The sequence below is a fragment of the Rhinatrema bivittatum genome, chromosome 4, assembly GCF_901001135.1.
Source record: "Rhinatrema bivittatum chromosome 4, aRhiBiv1.1, whole genome shotgun sequence".
In the NCBI taxonomy this organism is placed as follows: Eukaryota; Metazoa; Chordata; class Amphibia; order Gymnophiona; family Rhinatrematidae; genus Rhinatrema; species Rhinatrema bivittatum.
Window position 1 is genome coordinate 34,971,378 of NC_042618.1, and position 23,930 is coordinate 34,995,307.

The 23,930-nt window shown below is 45.9% G+C and overlaps 1 protein-coding gene across 3 annotated transcripts in view; it reads left to right on the forward strand.

The window, feature by feature from the left end:
• The window catches only part of WDR25 (WD repeat domain 25), a 246,943-nt gene that overhangs the window by 187,693 nt on the left and 35,320 nt on the right, over positions 1–23,930 (forward strand). For all 3 annotated transcript variants that reach the window (XM_029597941.1, XM_029597943.1, XM_029597942.1), the window contains exon 4: positions 12,274–12,404. In XM_029597941.1, coding sequence (XP_029453801.1) covers positions 12,274–12,404 — 131 coding nt within the window. The remainder of the gene's footprint in view (positions 1–12,273; positions 12,405–23,930) is intronic.

Genomic DNA, 23,930 nt, shown 5'->3' on the forward strand with positions numbered 1-23,930 from the left:
ACCAATCTCTTCTCTCTCTCTCTCTCTCACACACACTCACACTCACACACACACACACACACATCATCTCCCCGACCAGTCTCTTACACACACACACACACATCATCTCCCCGACCAGTCTCTCACACACCAATCATCTCCCCGACCAGTCTCTCACACACCAATCTCTTCTCTCTCTCTCTCTCTTACACACACACACAGACACACACACACACACACACATACACACACTCACACACACACATCTCCCCGACCAGTCTCTCACACACACACACACATCATCTCCCCGACCAGTCTCTCACACACACACATCATCTCCCCGACCAGTCTCTCACACACACACACACACCAATCATCTCCCTGACCAGTCTCTCACACACCAATCATCTCCCCGCTTAGTCTCTCATACACCAATCTCTTCTCTCTCTCTCACACACACACACACAATCATCTCCCTGACAGTCTCTCTCACACACACACACATCATCTCCCCGACCAGTCTCTCTCACACACACACACACATCATCTCCCCGACCAGTCTCTCTCACACACACACACACACACACACATCATCTCCCTGACCAGTCTCTCTCTCTCTCACACACACACACACACACACACACACACCAATCATCTCCCCGACCAGTCTCTCTCTCACACACACACACACACATCATCTCCCCGACCAGTCTCTCTCTCACACACACACACATCATCTCCCCGACCAGTCTCTCTCTCACACACACACACATCATCTTCCCTACCAGTCTCTCTCTCACACACACACACATCATCTCCCCGACCAGTCTCTCACACACACACACACCAATCATCTCCCCGACCAGTCTCTCTCACACCAATCATCTCCCCGACCTGTCTCTCTCTCTCTCTCAGACACACGTCACCTCTCTGGCCAGTCTCTCTCAATCACTCAATGCTCTCGCTCTCGCTCTCTCTTACTTACACACAAGCTCTCAATCACACACATGCCCTCTCTCACAGCCACAAGCCAGCCAAAAACATGCTCCATCTCTCTCGCACACACACATTGACGCACAGAAGCACCCTCCCTGACTCACATATACACCACACGCATACAGAAGCACCCTCCCTGTCTCACATACACGAAGCACCCTTCCTGTCTTACATATACATTACACTCTCACAGAAGCACCTTGCTTTCAGACTTGCAGCATTTTTCACTTTTACTAAAAGTGAAAGTGATGCTCCCAACCGTTAAATAAGAAAACCACATTCCTATCAAAAGGCGAAATGACACCCTTCCTTCAGGTTCTGTCCTGCCAAGGGACAGCCACCCACGCAGTACAGCTTCTCTTGTTTTATGCTTTCAGGCAATAAAGCAAGTGTCTTTCTTCAAACTATCAGTCATATGATTATTCATGTGGGAGATATGGAACAGAAAGACATCTTTAGTCAGCTTCCCTTTTAAATGGAAATATTCCAGTCTTAGTCATTTAAAAATATACATTATCCCAGGACAAGCAGGATGCTAGTCCTCACATGTGGGTGACGTCAGTGAACGGAGCCCAGGCGGGAAAACTTTCTGTCAAAGTTTCTAGAAACTTTTGACTGGTCCAGTGAGGCCACTGAGCATGCCCAGCATGCTATGATATTCTCTGCCACAGGTGTCTCTCTTCAGTCTTCGTTTTTCCGCGCTGCAGTTAGCATTGCGGGTCCGGAGCCGTTGAGTGTTTCTCAACTGTTTTTCTCGACTTTATAGTCTTGCGTTTGATAATCTCTATCACAGAAAATCTCTTGGGGTTTTTTCTTGCCAGCCGGTAAGTAACCCAGTCTTAAATTTTCTGTTTTTGGGGAGTAAAAGATTCTCCTCAGTCGAATCGACGGCCATCGATTTTTCACAATGTCCACAGGGTTCAAAAAATGCCCTGTTTGTACAAGAAAAATGTCTCTTACAGACCCACATACTGAATGTGTGATGTGTCTGGGAGATAAACATGATGTTCATAAGTGTCCACAATGCGCGGAGATGACGCCAAAAACCCGAAAAACCAGGCTCGAAAAAATGGAGCATTTATTCAGCCTGCAACTTATACCTTCTCCATCACAGTCATCGAAGTCGTCTCCGGCTGGAGCGACTAAGCGCATAGTCCTTAAAAAACTTCGCCCGGGACCGTCGGGGGATCATTCGTCCCCTTCATCGTCCTCGATGTCGACAAAATCGACAGAAAAATCGAAGTCGAAACATCGACACCGGCATCGAAGCCCCTCGTTGTCCGACCCTGCTTCCCAGGAACCCTCGACAGCGAAGCGACCTAGACATCAGGAGACGTCGGAGTTGTCAACGCCTCGGCCTACCTCGACTCCATTGCCGGCACCAGATCCAACACAAGGTACATCTCAGGAACTTGTGCTTCAGCCTACGCCACTGCCCTCAACCGCTCTGAACTCAACGGTTGCGCGGCCGGAATTGTCAGATTTAATCCGACAAGCGATTTCACAGGATCTGAAGGAACAACTTGCAGTACCGACTTCATTGTCGATGCCGATGATTTCTACATCGATGCCGTCAAACTTGCCGATGCCGGTGGTAACACCGATGCCGGGGTCATTCTTGACTCCGGTACAGAGGGATTCGACGTCGACACCAAAGATTATTACGTCATCGACGTCGATATATGCTCAAATCCCATCCTTTTCATCGATACCGATAACTTCGATGATACCGCCATTGACAGTATCGACAACGACGTCGAGGCCACCTATCATTTCATCGATGACAACAGTTCCAGATGATAGTGACCCTCAGGAGTTAGCATTTTTTCAACGTCTTTTACAAAAATATCAAAAAGTCATCGACATAACTCCTCAGAAAACCATAGAAAACATTCCTCCAATGATTTCCATCGATGAACCTTTACCTGGACCATCAGGTGTTTCCACTAATTTAAGAAAAACCCCAAGAACTCCCTATCAAGAACCGGATGAAGAAGATTCTTGGGATGATCAAAGATCAAACACCTCTTCTGAGGAGTTCATGTCTGAACCCTCACCTCCTGAAGTAAGGAAAAGATCCCCAGCAGAGGACTTATCCTTTTCCAGTTTTGTCCAAGATATGGCAGATACAATACCATTCAAGCTTTCTTCAGAAGAAGATTCAAGGCAACATACCCTAGAGGTGCTACAGTTTGTGGACCCACCAAAACAGGTTCTGGCAATCCCTATCCACGAAGTCCTGTTGGACCTACAACAACGAGTATGGGAACACCCATGCATGGTTCCAGCAGTTAACAAACGTGTAGACACTACCTACCTAGTGCAGCAAGCACCAGGCTTTCAAAAGACACAGTTACCATATCAATCTGTGGTAGTAGAATCTGCCCAGAAAAAATCAAAAAGGGTACGTCCACATTCCTCAGCTCCTCCAGGGAAGGATCATCGTTTTCTAGACTCCCTTGGCAGAAAGGTGTACCAAGTTGCACTTCTATCTTCCAGAATCTCTGCCTATCAACTGTATATGACACAATATCAAAGGGATCTCTGGAAGCAAATGGAGCATTTTACAAATTCTCTCCCAGAACAATTCCAAGAATCTGCACAAACCATCATTACCAAGGGCCTGGAGGCTGGGAAACATGAGGTAAGGGCTGCTTATGACAATTTTGACACAGCCTCAAGAACAGCAGCAGCTGGCATTACAGCACGAAGATGGGCCTGGCTGAAAGCATCGGATCTCAGGCCTGAAGTGCAAGACAAGCTTGTAGATCTGCCATGTCGTGGAGATAATTTGTTTGGGGAAAAAGTACAGGATGCTGTCCAACAACTTAAGGATCACACGAAGACCTTAAGACAGCTGTCCCAATTACCACAAGAACCAACAACTCAGGCCCCTAGGCGTTTCCCTCGTCGAGAACCTAGACGACCATACTACAGACCAAGGAGGTACTATAATCAGCCTACCAGGGCTAGACCTTCTAGGCCTACTCAGCGCTCTCAAGCCAGGCAACCAAGAACAGCCCGTACCCAGCCTCCTCCACAGACTGGTCCAGCTACGGGTTTTTGAACAACAATCCAGAGAACAGGCCCTCCCTCCTAAACCCCAAACAACACCTACCAGTGGGAGGAAGAATTTCCTATTTCCACTCAAATTGGGAAAAGATAACAACAGACCAATGGGTACTTTCCATTGTAGCTCACGGCTACAGACTAAATTTTCTCTCAATTCCTCCAGAATTCCCACCAACTTCCTACCCACAACACAATTCCCAAATAATTCAATTACAAATAGAATTATCCACCCTCCTGACAGCCAGGGCTATTCAACCAGTGCCCAGGTCTCAGCAGGGCAGGGGATTCTACTCCAGATATTTCCTCATTCCAAAGAAAACTGGAGGCCTACGTCCCATCCTCGACCTCAGAAATCTCAACAAATTTCTAAAGAAAGAAAAGTTCAGGATGGTTTCCCTAGGCACAATGCTCCCACTTCTTCAAGCAGGAGATTGGCTCTGTTCTCTGGATCTTCAAGATGCTTACGCCCATATACCAATATATCCTCCTCATCGCAAGTATCTGCGCTTCATGGTGGGCCTTCAACATTTCCAATACAGAGTGCTACCATTCGGGCTAGCTTCTGCTCCCAGAGTGTTCACCAAATGTCTGGTAGTAATAACAGCACACCTACACAAAGAAGGTGTACATGTTTTCCCGTATCTGGACGATTGGCTCATCAGAAGCCAATCTCAACAAGGAGCAATACAGTCTCTCAACCGAACAATTGCTCTACTGCACTCCATGGGATTTCTCATCAATTATCCAAAATCACATCTAACTCCAAACCATCTCCTACAATTCATAGGAGCAGATTTGAACACCAACCTCTCAAAGGCATTTCTACCAGAAGATCGAGCAAACACACTGTCTCTACTGGCAAACTCGATTCACTCCAAGAAACAAGCAACAGCTCATCAGTTTCTAACATTACTAGGCCACATGGCAACCACAGTTCATGTCACTCCTATGGCAAGACTGGCCATGAGGGTAACTCAATGGACTTTAAGATCACAATGGATCCAAGCCATTCAACCACTTTATTCTCCAGTTCAAGTAACCCACCAACTACGTTCTTCTCTACTGTGGTGGGTGAACAAGGACAATTTGTGCAAAGGCCTACCCTTTCAACAACCAGTCCCACAAATAACTCTGACTACAGATGCATCCACCTTGGGTTGGGGAGCTCACGTAGGGAATCTCCAAACACAAGGAACATGGACAAAGCTCGAAGCAACATTTCAAATCAATTTCCTGGAACTTCGAGCTATACGTTATGCTCTGCATGCCTTCAAGGATTGCCTTACAAACAAGACTGTGCTGATCCAAACAGACAACACAGTAGCCATGTGGTACATCAACAAACAGGGAGGGACAGGCTCGTACCTCCTTTGTCAAGAGGCAGCTCAGATATGGGGTTGGGCCTTGAACAACTCCATGTTTCTCAAGGCCACTTACCTAGCAGGCATTCACAATGTAGTGGCGGACAGACTCAGTCGTCAATTCCAACCACACGAATGGTCCCTGGATCCCACAATAGTGACCAGGATATTTCAACGTTGGGGACAACCAACAGTAGACCTCTTTGCATCACATCTGAATCACAAAGTGGACCACTACTGTTTCCTATACAACCTGAACAACAGGCCATCCAAGGACGCATTTGCTCGCCCTTGGAACTCAGGCCTGTTATATGCGTATCCTCCGATACCACTCATAACCAAAACTCTAGTGAAGCTACAACAGGACAAGGGGACCATGATTCTCATAGCCCTATATTGGCCTCGACAAGTATGGTTTCCCACACTTCTAGACCTCTCAGTCAAGGATCCCATTCGCCTGGGAGTAGCTCCCACTCTCATAACTCAGGATCAGGGTCGGTTGCGACATCCCAACCTTCAATCCCTATCACTGACAGCTTGGATGTTGAAAGCTTGATCTTACAACCACTCAATCTTTCATCCAACATATCCCAAATTCTTATAGCTTCACGTAAACCTTCCACAAGGAAGAACTATGCTTCCAAATGGAAGAGATACACTTTATGGTGCAAGCAAAACGACATCAATCCTTTCACTTGCCCTACAAAATCTTTACTAGACTACTTGTACCATCTTTCAGAATCTGGTCTACAGACTTCATCTGTAAGAGTACATTTAAGTGCAATTTCCGCTTACCATAATCAGATAGCAGATGCACCTATCTCTACACAACCTCTTGTCAGCAAGTTTATGAGAGGTTTAATTCACCTAAAACCACCAATTAGACACCCAGTCACACAATGGGATCTAAATTTGGTTTTAACTAGACTCATGCGTTCTCCTTTTGAACCCATTGATTCCAGTGATCTAAAATTTCTTACATGGAAAACTATCTTCCTCATAGCCATTACATCAGCTAGAAGAGTTAGTGAGTTACAAGCACTTGTCACATATGAACCCTACACTAAGTTCTTACATGACAGAGTGGTTCTCCGTACTCATCCTAAATTCCTCCCTAAGGTAGTTACGGAATTCCACTTAAACCAATCTATAGTTTTACCCACATTCTTTCCAAGGCCTCACTCTCACCAAGGAGAGAGAGCCTTACACACCTTAGATTGCAAGCGTACTCTGTCTTTCTACTTAAACCGCACTGCAGTCCACAGAAAAATTAATCAACTATTTGTTTCCTATGACCCAAACAAACCGGGCAAAGCAGTGGGTAAACATACTCTATCCAATTGGTTAGCAGATTGTATACAGTTTTGTTACGAACAAGCAGGCCTTCCTCTCCACAGGCGAGTAAAAGCACATGCAGTAAGAGCAATGCCAACTTCAGTAGCACACTATCGTTCAGTGCCAATACTTGACATATGTAAAGCAGCAACATGGAGTTCACTTCACACTTTTGCAGCTCATTACTGTTTGGACAAGCAAGGAAGACAAGATTCAGCCTATGGACAATCTGTCTTAAAGAACTTGTTTCCAGCTTAAACCCAACTCCTTCCACATCCAATGTTCTGTGATCCTCGGCTGACTCATTTCAACAACAACATTCCATTACAAAATGACTCAGCCTCTAGCTTGCTATTCACCCATATGTGAGGACTAGCATCCTGCTTGTCCTGGGATAAAGCAAAATTGCTTACCTTGTAATAGGTGTTATCCCAGGACAGCAGGATGTAGTCCTCACAGAACCCACCCGCCACCCCGCGGAGTTGGGCCTTCTATTTTTATTATTCTTTTTTGCTAATGCTTTTGCTACATACTAGACTGAAGAGAGACACCTGTGGCAGAGAATATCATAGCATGCTGGGCATGCTCAGTGGCCTCACTGGGCCAGTCAAAAGTTTCTAGAAACTTTGACAGAAAGTTTTCCCGCCTGGGCTCCGTTCACTGACGTCACCCATATGTGAGGACTACATCCTGCTGTCCTGGGATAACACCTATTACAAGGTAAGCAATTTTGCTTTTTCTAAAGGCTTAAAAAAAAAAAAGCAAAACCGTTTCAGATTCTATTCTAGTTTTCATGCTTAAATTATGCCCCTACCATGTGACAGGGTCTACCAGTGCCATTGGTTGGCCCCTGTCACATGGTAGGGGCTGAAGGCCACCGATGCCATTTTGCTTAGCGGCAGATCGCTCCCGGGACCTCAGTTGGACCGCTAGGGGGGTGTCGGGAGGGTGGCACTCGGGGGGAGGCAGGGCGAGTTGGGAGTTGGCTGCCTGCCGCGGCGCCCCCTAAGTCTCGGCGCTTGGTCTCCACCTAGGTGAGTCGGAGGCTGGCAGAATTTTGAAAGGGCACTTTTTGCCCTTTCAAAATTCTGCTGCCTGCCGCGGTGCCCCCTAAGTCTCTGCGCCCTAGGCACAGGCCTAGCTCGCCTAGTGGTTCCTCCGGCCCTGGATGCATGGAGGAGGTGGTGGAAACAAAGATGGTAATAGAATTCAAAAAAGCATGGGATAAACACAGAAAATCCCTTTTTGGCAAGAAGATGAAAACATAACACTGGGATAACCTGTATGGAGCATTGAAACTGCATGGAAATGATTGTATTGTGCTTCAAGAAAGGCACAGGGTAACTTGCATGGAGTGGCAGTTACTACCCTAAACAGAAGGCATGGGGGTAACCTGCACAGAACGGCAGTTACAGCCCTAAACAGAAGGCATGGGGGTAACCTGCACAGAATGGCAGTTACAGCCCTAAACAGAAGGCATGGGGGTAACCTGCACAGAACGGCAGTTACAGCCCTAAACAGAAGGCATGGGGATAACCTGCACAGAACGGCAGTTACAGCCCTAAACAGAAGGCATGGGGGTAACCTGCACAGAACGGCAGTTACAGCCCTAAACAGAAGGCATGGGGGTAACCTGCACAGAACGGCAGTTACAGCCCTAAACAGAAGGCATGGGGGTATCCTGCACAGAACGGCAGTTACAGCCCTAAACAGAAGGCATGGGGGTAACCTGCACAGAACGGCAGTTACAGCCCTAAACAGAAGGCATGGGGGTAACCTGCACAGAACGGCAGTTACAGCCCTAAACAGAAGGCATGGGGATAACCTGCACAGAACGGCAGTTACAGCCCTAAACAGAAGGCATGGGGGTATCCTGCACAGAATGGCAGTTACAGCCCTAAACAAAAGGCATGGGGGTAACCTGCACAGAATGGCAGTTACAGCCCTAAACAGAAGGCATGGGGGTAACCTGCACAGAACGGCAGTTACAGCCCTAAACAGAAGGCATGGGGGTATCCTGCACAGAATGGCAGTTACAGCCCTAAACAGAAGGCATGGGGGTATCCTGCACAGAATGGCAGTTACAGCCCTAAACAGAAGGCATGGGGGTAACCTGCACAGAATGGCAGTTACAGCCCTAAACAGAAGGCATGGGGGTAACCTGCACAGAACGGCAGTTACAGCCCTAAACAGAAGGCATGGGGGTAACCTGCACAGAACGGCAGTTACAGCCCTAAACAGAAGGCATGGGGGTATCCTGCACAGAATGGCAGTTACTACCCTAAACAGAAGGCATGGGGGTAACCTGCACAGAACGGCAGTTACAGCCCTAAACAGAAGGCATGGGGATAACCTGCACAGAACGGCAGTTACAGCCCTAAACAGAAGGCATGGGGGTAACCTGCACAGAACGGCAGTTACAGCCCTAAACAGAAGGCATGGGGATAACCTGCACAGAACGGCAGTTACAGCCCTAAACAGAAGGCATGGGGGTAACCTGCACAGAACGGCAGTTACAGCCCTAAACAGAAGGCATGGGGATAACCTGCACAGAACGGCAGTTACTACCCTAAACAGAAGGCATGGGGGTAACCTGCCCAGAACGGCAGTTACTACCCTAAACAGAAGGCATGGGGGTAACCTGCACAGAACGGCAGTTACAGCCCTAAACAGAAGGCATGGGGGTAACCTGCACAGAACGGCAGTTACAGCCCTAAACAGAAGGCATGGGGATAACCTGCACAGAACGGCAGTTACAGCCCTAAACAGAAGGCATGGGGGTAACCTGCACAGAACGGCAGTTACAGCCCTAAACAGAAGGCATGGGGATAACCTGCACAGAACGGCAGTTACTACCCTAAACAGAAGGCATGGGGGTAACCTGCCCAGAACGGCAGTTACTACCCTAAACAGAAGGCATGGGGGTAACCTGCACAGAACGGCAGTTACAGCCCTAAACAGAAGGCATGGGGGTAACCTGCACAGAACGGCAGTTACAGCCCTAAACAGAAGGCATGGGGGTAACCTGCACAGAACGGCAGTTACAGCCCTAAACAGAAGGCATGGGGATAACCTTCCCACCTTACACCCTCTAATCTGTAATGTCACACTCAGTATTCTACTGTATCTACTTCATATGCATTTTGTTATAAATTTCGAATGTGATTTTTTTTACCCTGGTTCTATGTAAACCGATATGATATGTCGGTATAGAAAAGAATTAAAATAAATAAATAACCTGCACAGAACGACAGTTACAGCCCTAAACTGAAGGCATGGGGGTAACCTGCCCAGAACAGCAGTTACTACCCTAAACTGAAAGCATGGGGGTTACCTGCTCAGAACAGCATTTACTACCCTAAACTGAAGGCATGGGGGTAACGTGCACGGAGCGGCAGTTACTACCCTAAACTGAAGGCATGGGGGTAACCTGCTCAGAACAGCAGTTACTACCCTAAACTGAAGGCATGGGGGTAACCTGCCCAGAACAGCAGTTACTACCCTAAACTGAAGGCATGGGGGTAACGTGCACGGAGCGGCAGTTACTACCCTAAACTGAAGGCATGGGGGTAACCTGCCCAGAATGGCAGTTACTACCCTAAACTGAAGGCATGGGGGTAACATGCACGGAGCGGCAGTTACTACCCTAAACAGAAGGCATGGGGGTAACCTGCCCAGAACAGCAGTTACTACCCTAAACAGAAGGCATGGGGGTAACCTGCCCAGAACAGCAGTTACTACCCTAAACTGAAGGCATGGGGGTAACCTGCTCAGAACAGCAGTTACTACCCTAAACTGAAGGCATGGGGGTAACCTGCCCAGAACAGCAGTTACTACCCTAAACTGAAGGCATGGGGGTAACGTGCACGGAGCGGCAGTTACTACCCTAAACAGAAGGCATGGGGGTAACCTGCACAGAATGGCAGTTATATCCCTAAACAGAAGGCATGGGGGTAACCTGCACAGAATGGCAGTTACATCCCTAAACGGAAGGCATGGGGGGTGACCTGCATATAGCAGAACTTACAACCCGAAACACTTTACTAGGCAGACTGGATCATTTTTGTCTTTTTCTGCCGTCATTTACTGTGGTACCCTAATAAAACAGTGATTGTGGCTAACCTTAGAAAAACCCTGTGGATGTACTGGCAAGAGTCAAAAGACTGATTCAGTGTCTGCCCTGGCCAATAGTGCAAATGCTCACGTTCCTCTAGTAGTGGCATTGCACTATCAATGGAGGTGTACAGAATGGAGCATTCTCGGCTGGCAAGAGATCATTGACTGAAGCTCCCCCGAGAATAAAACAGGCTCTGAAGGAGCATGAAGTTAGCCTGCTTGTTTGCCGAGGAAAAGGACCAGCCATCCTGCCCAGCCCGAGCTTGATGTCTGCCTTCTGCAGGAGAGCTGTCCATATTGTCAGGCATTTTTAGATGAGTTTTCACAAGTTTGACACCTTCTGTGTTGCTGCTAACCTATTGCAATAAGGCGTGTAGGCCGAGGCTCTGGGCGGCCCAGAGGTGGGGTTGCATTAGGGCAACTATCGATGAGAGGTTGAGTTATGTTGAGGTCATGTGGGACTGGCCTGTCCGTTTTTGCATGTGGGACTGGAGTCCGTGCCGGCAAGTCCAACGCAGGCAGCTGTGAATCAAAGCTTTAAAAGAAACAATGCCGCTGTCTGCGTGGTGCGATCCCCAGGTGCCTTGTAAGTGCACCGCCAAAACTCTTGTCCCCTTCTGCTGCTGAACCGGAATAGAGCGTGCCAGCGTGCAGGCAGGAGATTGGCGCTGTCCCTTGATTCACCTTCCCTCTCTCCTGGCCTGAGACCTGTCAGGAGTTTTCTTGCCTAGGAATCGGGTTGCGGAGAAGTCAGGAAGTGAACAAACCTGGTGTAGGAGAGAAGGGAGTGGTGCTGGGAGCCTGGTGCAGGTGCAGCTCTTGTGCACCATGACTCTGGCCCTTGCAAATATTATAAATTACAAAAAAAAAAAAAAAAAAAAAGCAATAGTAGCTACAACATGAAGAGATATAAAAATGATGTAATGTTTAGGCATTTGGAATCTGCTGCTATAAGAAAACCCTTTCTAACCACAATGCAAAGCAGAGTAAGGAGCAGGGCATAGTAATTAGATGAGAATAACTACAATGAACAGGAATTCACAAACATGTTTATGCTAATAAACTGGTATACGATCACAAGATTCTTTTGTAGATTATCGTACACAATTAGATTTGGAACACAGCGTCTCCATGGCAACGGCTTTTGCCTTAGCCTGGCGGTGTTTCAAATACGTCTCTTGGTGAAATTAAATGGATGCTTTTCAGATTTCAGTAAACTTCATTTCTTATTTCAGAGACATTATCCAAACGTTTGCATATTTCCCTGCAACAGTTATAGATTGTTCCACAGTTCTAGCATTTAATTTGTTTGACTTTTTTCCCACATGAGAATTTTGCAGATTTGTGGGACACGGGGAGGGGGTTGGGACTGAATTAAAATCTTAAATTTTTTTTATTTTTTTTTTTTACACAGGAAAACAATTGTTCAGCAGTAAAAATGAATTCAAGATCAGCACCCTAAAATTTCATCCCGTGGATCCTAACGTTTTTGTATGTGGAGGGTTTAGTCCATCAATTAAAGCCTGGGATATCAGAGACCATCAGGTAAAGGGAATCATCCTTTCACCTGTTCAATCTAATCTCCCTTTCTTTCCACTCCCAACCCTTTTCCTGCCAGCATTCCTCGCTTCTTTCTAATATAAAGTGTTTTCACGGTGAAAATTGACATTTGTGGATAGATTTTCAAAGGCCCGCACCCGCTCATGGACGAGGCTATTTTATAACATACGCGCGTCGGAGCATGCATGTTATAAGATGCGATTCCCACGCGCACATTCGCACCGGATTTTAATGTCTGCAGGCGCATGTGTGGGTGGGTGGCCTCCTCCGTGCACAGGAGGGGGATTTAAAAAGAATTGCGCGGCGACGTGTTCAGGCCATTGCCCAGTTCCCTCCCACTCCACTTCAATAAAGGAGCGGACTGGGAGGGAACTTCCCTAGCCCTGTCCTCCCTCCCTCTTCCCCTCTTCTCCCCAACCCCCTAAACCTACCCTAGCTATCCCCAATTTTTTTGTTTTTATACTTACTGCTCCTCTGGAGCAGTAAGTATTTTCCGCGTGCCGGCCGGCCGCTAGCGCGCACTTCCCCGGAACAGCAGCTAATGGCACTGTTCCGATCGCCCCCTCCCCCATGCAGACACCCCCCCCGGCCTGCCCCTTTCTTCAGGCCCGGCACTTCTGTGCGTATCAGGAGTTATTTGCGTGGCTGGACTCTTTCTAAAATGTGCTCGGCGTGCGCAGGGCCCGGCCACGTGCGTAACCCCGGTATTTGCGTGCGCAGGCCTTTTAAAATCAACTTGTTGGTGTTCACACTTGTGTAAGTGCTTTATTTCTGCACACATCCTCTGTGGGACTTGAAAGTCTACACTAAATCACTGCTTGTGTAATCAGGCGGGATAGGGACGCATGGCTCTTCAGGGAAACATAATCCAGACTGGCGGATAGTTTCCTTAATATCCAACAAAGGCAGATATTGAAAATGCTTAACAAAATATCACCCATCTTTCTATATCTGGGTTAAGCTGAGATTAATGCTCTAATCTTTTTGTCATTTCTGCATATAAGGCAGGGTAAAGGCGGTCTATATAGTGTATCTGGATTTTCAAAAGGAATTTGCCAAAGTCCCCCATGATAGAATCCTCAAGAAATTAAAACGTCCTAGGGTAAGAGTTGATGTCCCAAGACAGGAGACAGAGAATAGGACTAAATGGTCAGTTTTCCCATTGGCAAAAGGTAAATAGTGGATGTCCCAGGGATCTGTATTGGGACTGGTGCTGTTTAACATATTCATAAATTATCTGGAAAAGGGAGCATTGAGTGAGGTGATGAAATTTGCAGATGAGACAAAATTGAAGTTGTTAAAACACAAGTGCATTGTGAGGAACTGCAGACTGGGTCACTGGACATTGCAATTGCAGATGAAATTTAACGAGGCTAAATACAAATTGATGCATATAGAGAAAAGAAATCCAAACGATAGGTACACAATGCTGGTTCCATGTTAGGAGTCGCCTTCCTGGGAAACGATCTTGGAGTCATTGTGGACAATAGGCTGAAATCCTCAGCGGTGTGCGTGGCAGTTGTCAAAAAAAGTAACACAATGTTAGGAATGATTTATGTATTCAGTATCAGTCTCTCTCTCCTCGACCCATCCTGTCCCACCATTTTCCCATGTAATTGAGACCAACTCAAAATTAAAATTCTTTCTATTTAAGCAAATACAGCACCTCCACGGCAACTATTCAAGTCATTTTTTATAGCAGAATAATTTGCTGCCTGTATTTGGAAGCTTAATCAAAAGCATTCATCAAATTTCTAGCATACATCTTCAGTGTGAAGTACACAGATCGGAAACTAGATTGAAAGTGTAACTGAGATAGAAGGAGGGAGGAAAGATTGCAGAGAGTGTACTCAGGAAGTGGCCATGAAGGGGAGAGGCAGGAGGTGCAGGAGGGAGAGCATTCAGGAGGAGGCAATAAGTGGAGGGAAGGCACTTGAGAAGGGCCATAGTGGAGGTGGGGGAGGGCAGGTGAGAGAACACAATTTATATTAGTATGCGTTCTTTATTAAGTTTATTATGATTATAAATGATTCTGAAGTATGATTTATTTATTTTTTGTTATATGAATTAGTTTTCCGTATCACATTTAACTGAAGGAAAAAATCTAAAAGAAGCTTTTGGGGGTCTGTGAAGTTTTTGGAGATTGAAAAGGGGGTCCACATTACCAAAAAAAGCTTGGAAACCCCTGTCTTAGAATGATTGTCAGGAGTTTGCCCTCTGATTATATTACAAGTGTAAATATTTCATATCAGTTGTTTTTCACTGGGTCAAACTAAAGTTGCTGAGATTGGGATGATGTGTTTAACTAGTCAAGCCTTTCATGTTTTCTTTCACTTCCTTTGATCTCCTTTGGGATCATTTCTATCTGCTGATAAATTTTCTGTCACTTTCTGTTTATTTTCAAGATAAATGTAGGTTTATCAGTGGTCTATGCGTGTGAAACCTAAGAAGAGCATGTGACAGAATGCCAAGCTTCCACTCCTGGTTCATTCAGAGTTCCTTTATTCCAAAAATAAACTGCCACCATTTTTTCTATTTTGGAGATAGAATTTCTGTCGATAAGCAGGGCTGAATTAATGTTGTGGGTGATATCATCCAGCGGCACCAAATGGACTTCTCTCTCAGCATCAGTAGCATGGGATATGCTTAGTTTTTGGGTACTTGCCAGGTACTTGTAACCTGGATTGGCCACTATTGGAAATAGGATGCTGGGCTTGATGGACCCTTGGTCTGACCCGGTATGGCAATTTCTTATGTTCTTATGAGTATTTCCTTGTGGCTCTCCTCAGTCTTTTTTTCATCTAAGTACCTCTAGCTCGCTCTCTCTATTTTTTTCAATGCTTTTATCTTTAAAAGTTGCCTCACTACCACAGTAGCCCCCAAACAGCTCACAGTGTCAGGAAAGAAGCAATCCATAGTCAATAGATTCAAGGACTGTGTTTGTGGCAGAAGGCTGTCTATTATCGATGGGCACAAACTCTGCTGGACGCTACCTTGGACCAGTCCATGACCAGGCCAGTTATTATAAATGCGAATGGATGTCCCTGTGTACTTAGAAATCCAGGCCCTGGAAAATGGAGGAATTGCCCAAGTCTCTTAGAAGCCACAATTGGTCCTCCTCCCTAAGGGGTAGATTTTCAAAGGGTTATGCGCGTAACCCCTGAAAACCTACCCCAAACCCCCCCTGCGTGCGCCAAGCCTATCTTGGATAGGCTGCTGGCGCGCGCAAGTCCCGGGGCTTTCCTGGGGGGGCGTGTCGCAGCTGGCACGTCATCGGGGCGTGTCGGGGGGCGTGTTGCGGCCAGCACGTCATCGGGGGCGTTCCGGGGGTGTGGCTGCGGCCTCCGGACCAGCCCCCGGACCGGACCATGACGCGCCGGCGGCTGGCCCAGCACACACAAGTTACGCCTGCCTCAGGCAGGCGTAACTTGTGCAACAAAGGTAGGGGGGGTTTAGATAGGGTCGGGGGGTGGGTTAGGTAGGGGAAGGGAGGGGAAGGTGCAGGGGGGTGGAAGGGAACGGAGGCAGGCTGGTGATTATTGCATGAATTGAGGTAGTTGGGTTGTGTTGATCAAGTTAGAAGCGTAATTGGCATAAGTATACAAAGGAGACTCTTACCTTTGAGATGTGGGATTCCATGCTTCTTTTTGGTGGAGTTCAATCCCAAGGCTTAGTACTGGTTCCTTGGGATGAAGGGGGGTTCCTGACAGGGAAGGTAGAGACAGCAAGGGATGGCCATGGCGACTTAATCAGAGGAGATCTGAGTTAGAGGAATGTAGTTTGAGTTTGTGGTTACGGAGCCAATGGACAAACGCAGTAAGGCAGACCTAAAGAAAAATGGTAGTGCTTCTTGTGCCCAGAGTTGTTGCTTTTTGCTGATCTGATCACACTTCTGTCTTGATCTTCCCTTCCACTCAATAGAAACATAGACTAAGATGGCAGGTAAGGCCTGTGAGGCCCATCTAATCTGCCCAGTTTATTACGTGGGGTAATGCCATAGACCCCAGTGATTTATTTATTTATTTATTTAAGGGTTTTTATATACCGAGGCACGTTTGCAAACATCACCTCGGTTCACAATGTAACATATCCAACTTGCCCTTTGCTTCTTTGCAACTAAGACTCCTCTGTGCATATCCCATGTTTTCTTGAATTCTGTTATGGTTTCTGCCTGCACCACTTCTACTGGGAGGCCGCTCTATGTTTCTACCACTCTTTCTATGAAAAAAAATATTTTCTAATGTTACTCCTGAGTTTAGCCCATTTCAATCTTGCACTGTAACCTCTTGATCTAGAGCATTCTTTGCTCTGAAAAGTATTTGTTTCTTATGCATTTATTTCTAATTTGTAGGTATTTGCATGTCTGTACTATATTCCTCCTCTCCTCTAGGGATGTAGGTTCTGTAAGTCTCATTTTATATGGCTTTGGATGCAGACTGCGCACCATTTCAATGCTATAATATATTCCGAAAGCTAGGAAAAAGGAGCTGTTTCAGCCTGGGGTGACAGAATATGGCACTGAGCCATGGATATAGTATCTCAGAACATAATTATTACATGGTTTTCAGTTAGTTAACTGCAGCAGTATGCATGAATGCTGTTTACTGATTATACTTGTCGAGTGTTCCATGGTTTATCGTGTAATTTACGGAAATCGTCTCCATCAAAAAATGCTGATTCTGCATGTTTTAATGAGCCTGTGCAGGTGTTTGCTTCTGGTATAAAGCCCACCAGTGGAGTTGCTGATGTGCTAGGAGGCTTCTACAGCTCGGCAGCTCACTAAAGCAGAGCACGATGCACTTCAGTCATTGTCGAGGCTATAGGGGTACATTAGATCCTGTCATGTTTGTTGTTTGTCTTTTATAGAGATCCTCAATACAATACATGGAAATGTAATCATTTAAAACTGCAGTTTGGCCGTAAAACATTTAATCATTGTAAGGATTAACACTTTTGATTGTCATTAGTAAATATTTTGCTGTAGCCAGCCATACAGTGAAACACCAGCAATTCCTTAAGAGAGCAATAATTTAAAAGGCAAGTTCTTGTAAGATGAGCCGCATTCCATAGCTAGAATTAGGTTGTAAATTACGATTAGTATATCCTCACTTTCCACAGAGGCAGATCTTTGTCATAGATTATCTTGCTGGTCAGATGTATGTAAACCGCTTAGATAGGCGGTACAGGATATTAAATGCAATAAACAAAATAAACAATAGATTTGTATCCGGTTAGAGTTAGTTATTGCATGTCTAATCGAGGCCTTTAATAGAAGATTGTCCTTTATTAGTAAGCCATCTAAGATATGTGTTTCCTGATAATTACAAGATTTCACCTTAAAAGTATAAGAAGAAAGCTATGCTGTAGAAAAGGAATGTTTTGACTGCAAGTGATGAGTTATTTAGAAAATATGGCAGATGGATGTCGTAATATTCTGAGCCCAAACTACATGGCAATGACAGAGTAGGTCATTCTGGAAAAAGAGATGTAACAACACCACAAGGCTGATTTTTATAGCCTGCTATAGGTAAATAGCAATATATGCGCCTAAACTGGCTGTCTGAGAAGCATATGCAGTGTTCCACAGCATGCATGGTCTTGGTCGCATGTAGAAGAGGTGCTAGCTGGAATAGGTCAGGGGAGAACAGTAACGCATGCAGATTGCATTTTAAATTCTATGTGCATTTTATTGCATGGAAAAAGTACACTTGGGAAAAGCAGGCACAAATGTCTGCGGGTACTTTGTATCCACAGCAAGTTTCAGACTGAAAGCATGTCAACACTTTCTCTTTAAGGGGCTAATGTTCAAAAGCCTTTGCGCATGAAAAATGGCTTTTATGCATGCACAAAACACAGAAGATACTGGATACTTTGAATGACTTTTTTTTTTTCTTTGGAGGTAATATTCGTGGAAGTCCTGAGTACCGCACAGAGCCTGGGCTGGAGATGGGGCTAACTAGAGAAGAACAGCCCTTTAATACTGATCGTGATATAGTCAAATAATACATTAGTCATAAGAGAATGCAGCCAGCCATGGTAAACTCTTCCAGATCTCACGTTAGATCGAGGAAAGTGCAGCCTGAGGATCTACTTTTCCTCTCGTGGTGTAAAAGAAGCACGTTTTGTATCTGTTTAACACATACATAGAAAGCGTTCAAAGTGTCGGGATTGCCTCCGTGGGAAGTAATGAAAACTGTGTAGCTGCAGGAGTGCCTGGGACAGGGCTTGTACTGACCTATACATTTATCTGTAACCCCTGCTTAGGGTGGCAACTATATGCTACAGGGGCCATAAAAAAAAAGTTTTTTTCTGGGAGCTGGATCCACATGCTAGCTTTCACACAAGTCTCTTATTCCCTAGGGCCGGAGTCCTTTGTAGGGGGTGGGGAAAGGAATTCCTCCTTCAAGACCCAGAGTGACAGGGGGTGCATTTGTGTAAATCTTTTACTGCTGTGAATGCTCTCAGTGCCCATTAACACACAGGAGACTCAGAGGGGTAGATTTTATAAATGTACGCGCGGGCGTACTTTTGTTCGTGCACCAGGCGCGAACAAAAGTACGCTGGATTTTATAAGATACGCGCGTATCTTATAAAATCCGGGGCCAGCGCACGCAAGGGGGTGCACATTTGTGCAACTTGCGCGCGCCGAACCCGGCGCGCGCTGCCTGTTCCCTCCAAGGCCACTCCGAAATCGGAGCGGCCTCAGAGGGAACTTTCTTTCCACCCCCCCACACCTTCCCCTCCCTTCCCCTCCCTTCCCCTACCTAACCCACCCCCCCGGTCCTATCTAACCCCCCCCTACCTTTGTTGGCAGATTTACGCCTGCTGAAAGCAGGCGTAAATCTACGCGTGCCAGCGGGCTGCTGGTGTGCCATCACCCGATCCGGGGGCTGGTCCGGAGGCCTCGACCACGCCCCCGGCCCCCCCCCCCCCGAAACGCCGCGTCACTCGCGGCCCGCCCCCGAAACGCCGCGTCACTCGCAGCACGCCCCCGACACGGCCCTCCATGCAAGCCCCGGGACTTATGCGTGTCCCGGGGCTTGTGCGCGCCGCTGAGCCTATGCAAAATAGGCTCGGCGCGCGCAGGGGGGGTTTGGGGTAGGTTTTCGGGGGGTACGCGTGTACCCCTTTGAAAATCTACCCCACTTTGTGTGACCAACAGAAATGCTTTACTGGAGGTGACCCAGATGAAGTAATGGCACAGTTCAAGAACCAGTTCTTAATCCCACAGCAGGTCTTTCCTTTCTCTGTCTGGGCAAGGCTCTCTTAATACCAGGATATGGGAAAACACTCACTCTCCGGGGCAAGGATAAAATGAGGTTCCCCAGCGGACAGGTTATCCTTTGCAGGCAGGAAAACACCCTTCAAAGCTGATGAAAATGATCTCGCAGTCTCGGCATAGAAAGTCCCAATTTCCTCTCTCCCCCAAGTGGGAGTCTTCAGGAGATCTCAATTTGATCCTACTCTCAATTCTCCCGATGTTTCAGTCTCTCTGTCTTCAGATCCCTAGATAGGAGGGATCCACACAGAAACACACAGCACTCGATGCTCCTTTCTCCAGGGCAGGAAGGTGGCAGCAAAACTCTTACCCCCGGTTCTTCTAACCAAACCATCTCTTCCCAAAACTGTATCCAAAAATCACCAGAAGGTCTCAGCAGTTGGGTCCCTACTATTCCTCTGTCCCCAGTGAGATTGCAGATGGGCAGATCTTCCCATTCCGGGGCCCCCCCCATGGAAGGGTTTCCCTGGGACCACCCTCCAGGCAGCACTCGGGGGTCTTGCAGGCTTCTTGCAAAGAAAAAATCTCTGAAATCCCCCAAAGAACCTGGAGTGGACTGGAAGAGCAGACCCCTGACGTTTCTCAGGGACGACAGGCAGGGCTTGCCTGAATCCCAGAGTTAGGGCCCCAAAATCCAACACAGGAAAACCTCCTGTATCTCCGATAATTTCAGAACCGAAACTGCACTGCCACCTGGTTCTCAGGAGAAAGCTGCATTTATTTCCTCCCAGGGGGACAGCCATCCCGGGCTGTACCAAATGGTGTCTCCCCACAATCTCCACCTCTCTGGCCCTAGCTAAAGGAGTCAAACTTAAGACTCTATTGGTAATAAACCCCAGTGGGCCATTAATATCTTACATCTATAGGGGTCCGAGAGATGCCAAAGGTGTGCGTGCATTTCAGTGAGAAGGGGATCGTGAGCATGTCTGGGAGACGAGAATATTAAAGGAGCTCATATAGTGGCTCCTTCTGCGTGCTGAATATTTTTTTCATTCTGTGATCAACATTTTCTTTTTTTTTTTTGCCGAATATATCCCTAATGTCTGTTTTTATCACAGTAGGTATTCATAGTTTTTTTTTATATTCAGCCTTCACAGGCCTAACATAGCAAATGACAGCATGGAAAGACCAATATGGTGCATCCAGTCTGCCCTGCAAGGCGTTTAGGGATGTAATTGCCACTCTGTGCAGGTCTGAGGTTGGTTGGAGTTTTGAACCGTTGGCCTCCCGAGGGCTGCAGAGAAAGCTGTTCCTCCCCATGGAGAATTGGGGAAGCAGTAGCATTGCTACTTTCCTAGGGATTGTGGGCTGGGTTACACCCAGTCAGGCTCTCACCCTCTTCATGCGGCTGTTTTAAGTTCTATACAGCATATACATGTAAGGGGTAACTTTAATCTAATAATCCATACATCCTAGCCATCAACAACCATATACATAAATGTTCCATAATTTTGTTTTTATTATTTAACACATATCAATACTTAAATGTATACAAGTATACCATTTACATAATGTTCCTAAATACAATATCCATCATCAAAATACACATATGGACATATCAGAAGGTACGGAGGAACATTATGTAAATGGTATACTTGTATATTTATTTATTTATTTATTTTTTATTTTTATATACCGACATTCTTACATTAAATGTAAATCATACCGGTTTACATAAAACAAAAACAGCAGGAAAATAATTCCATGGTCTGATACAAAGAACAATTAAAATTAAACTTGTTAACAAGCCAAAAGGGTACATAACTTGGAAAAAAGGGTTAGATAACAGAAAATGTACCAACAAAGAATATTAAATGAGGCACCAAGGATTGCACGAAGGGGTGCGCAAAGGGGAGAACCCCTTTGTCGCGCGACGCACGGCACCTGGTGGTGAGGCGCTTTTCAACCGCCGACGAAGCTCTCAGTGACGTCGTGGGAGGGGGCGTGGTCTCTCTCTCTCGCGCGATGTCATCTCACCTCCCGATGTTTACTTCCCCTCTCAGTTCTCAGTTTCTTTTCTTTTTTTTACGATGGAAATCAAGTTACTGCGGGGGCCCAAGATGGAAATAGGCCTCCCCGCTTGCCCGTGCCCGGCGGCGAAGCACCCCTCAACCGCCGACGAAGCTCTCAGTGATGTCGTGGGAGGGGGCGTGGTCTCTCTCTCTCTCGCGATGTCATCTCACCTCCCGATGTTTACTTCCCCTCTCAGTTCTCAGTTTCTTTTCTTTTCTTTTTTTTACGATGGAAATCAAGTTACTGCGGGGGCCCAAGATGGAAATAGGCCTCCCCTATTTATTTATCAAGGTTTATATACCATCATAACGGTTTACATATTTTAACAAGAGATATGAAAGTTTACAAATAATTTAAGTATTGATATGTGTTAAATAATGAAAACAAAATTGTGGAACATTTATGTAATATGTTGTTGATGGCTAGGATATGATGGATTATTAGATTAATGTTACCCCTACATGTATATGCTGTATATTATTTTTAGTAGGGGGGTAAGATATGCTCTCTGTGTTGTGTACCTGAAATGTTTTACGTTCTAGCCAGCAGGAAGTTCTCTGCTGGCACAATGTCTCTCGAGCGTTTTAAGGTTGGCTCTGAACAGGACTGCGCTGGAACCATGTTGAACTGTATTGGATCTCTTCCCTTGGTTACCCGCCAAGGGAAATCACATGTTTTGACTTCCTTGGTTGTTCTCCTGCAGTTTGTAAGTCAGGGAATGTGCTATGTTTTCACCTCTGTTTTCTCTCTTTAAACATCAGTGAATAGTGTGATGCACTTTAATTATACTCTGACAGCAGGTTAGCCCCCTGCAGAAATACTACAGCAAAAGATTCCACAGGTTACCCCATTTCTTCATTTCTATTCTCTAGGCTCTAGGGATCCTCTGTGTTCATCCCAGGCCCTTCTGAATTCTGTCACTTTTCTTGTCTTCACCACCTTTTCAGGAGAGCATCCCATGACTCCATCACCCATTTTCTGCCATCATGTTTCTATGTTACTGCTTCCACAATTTATTTATTTTATTTATTTATTTACTTTTATATACCGACATTCGTATTGACTTTATATCGGTTTACAAGGCAAATCGAAAAAAACAAGCAACAATCATGGGTAAGAATACAGTACGATATACAACAGATTCAAAGACAAATTTTGACTAAAATAGTGTAAAAATAGAACTTTAAATAATACTAAATTCTTAAAATTAATTACTTTGGAAAGTAAAATAAAAGAATTGCCCCTAAAAGTTAGCATAAAAAACATAAAATAAATAAATAAAATCCAGTAAAACATAAAATAAAATAATTATTAAAGCAGTAACTCAGTAAAAAAAAAGCAGCAAATAAAAGATTTAAATAAAATAAAACTAGCAGGATATAGGGATCATCCCGACTATGCGAATGCTTGTTCAGATAACCATGTCTTCAGCTTTTTTTTTTTAAGAATGTGGGTTTGACTCTAGCCTGATATCTAACGGTAATGAATTCCATATTTTGGGGCCCGCCAGTGATAAAGCCCTCTCTTGGACAGTGTTTAAATGTGCTGTTCTTGGCGATGGGATGGATAGCAATGCTTTACCAGAGGACCTTAGATTTCGTTGTGCTGAGGCAGGCTAATTATGTGCTCTGTGACAAAGTACCTCCTTTTTTGTTTAAAATTATTTTTTTAATCCAGTCTTTTTTTTTTTTTTTTGTCCCCCCATCAGCTTCTTAGTTCTTCATATGGAGTTTTTGACTCCAGTGCCCGTATGAAGTGCTGTGAGCCATCATTTGCAAGCTACAGGATTTTTTCCCTGCCAGTCGATCTACCCACCCATCTCCTTAGCCTGGCTATCACAATCCTTGGCCAAAAGACAAGGACTATGGATGTGAAGGCGCTTTTTTGCCAGCCAGGAGCTACTGTTCTGAAGCGACTAGCAGACTCCGTCCCTCCCGGGGGGTGTGGGCGCTACCTCCACAGCTTGCCCCAGCTGGACGTCCAGGCTGGGGACTCAGACCTGGAGTCTCTGCATAGTTGCTGCCATTGGGTCATCAGGCCAGCCCAAAGCCAAACTGAATTTGGATGAATTGAGTCCTGTGACTTTTAATGTAAGAAAGACAGGGCACACGATGCACATATCAGGTGGCAGGTTTTAAAGAAAGGGGGACATATAATTAGCCTGTTCAGCTGATTGCTTCAGCACATTGTGGAAGGAGTATGACTGGGTTTGGTGAGTC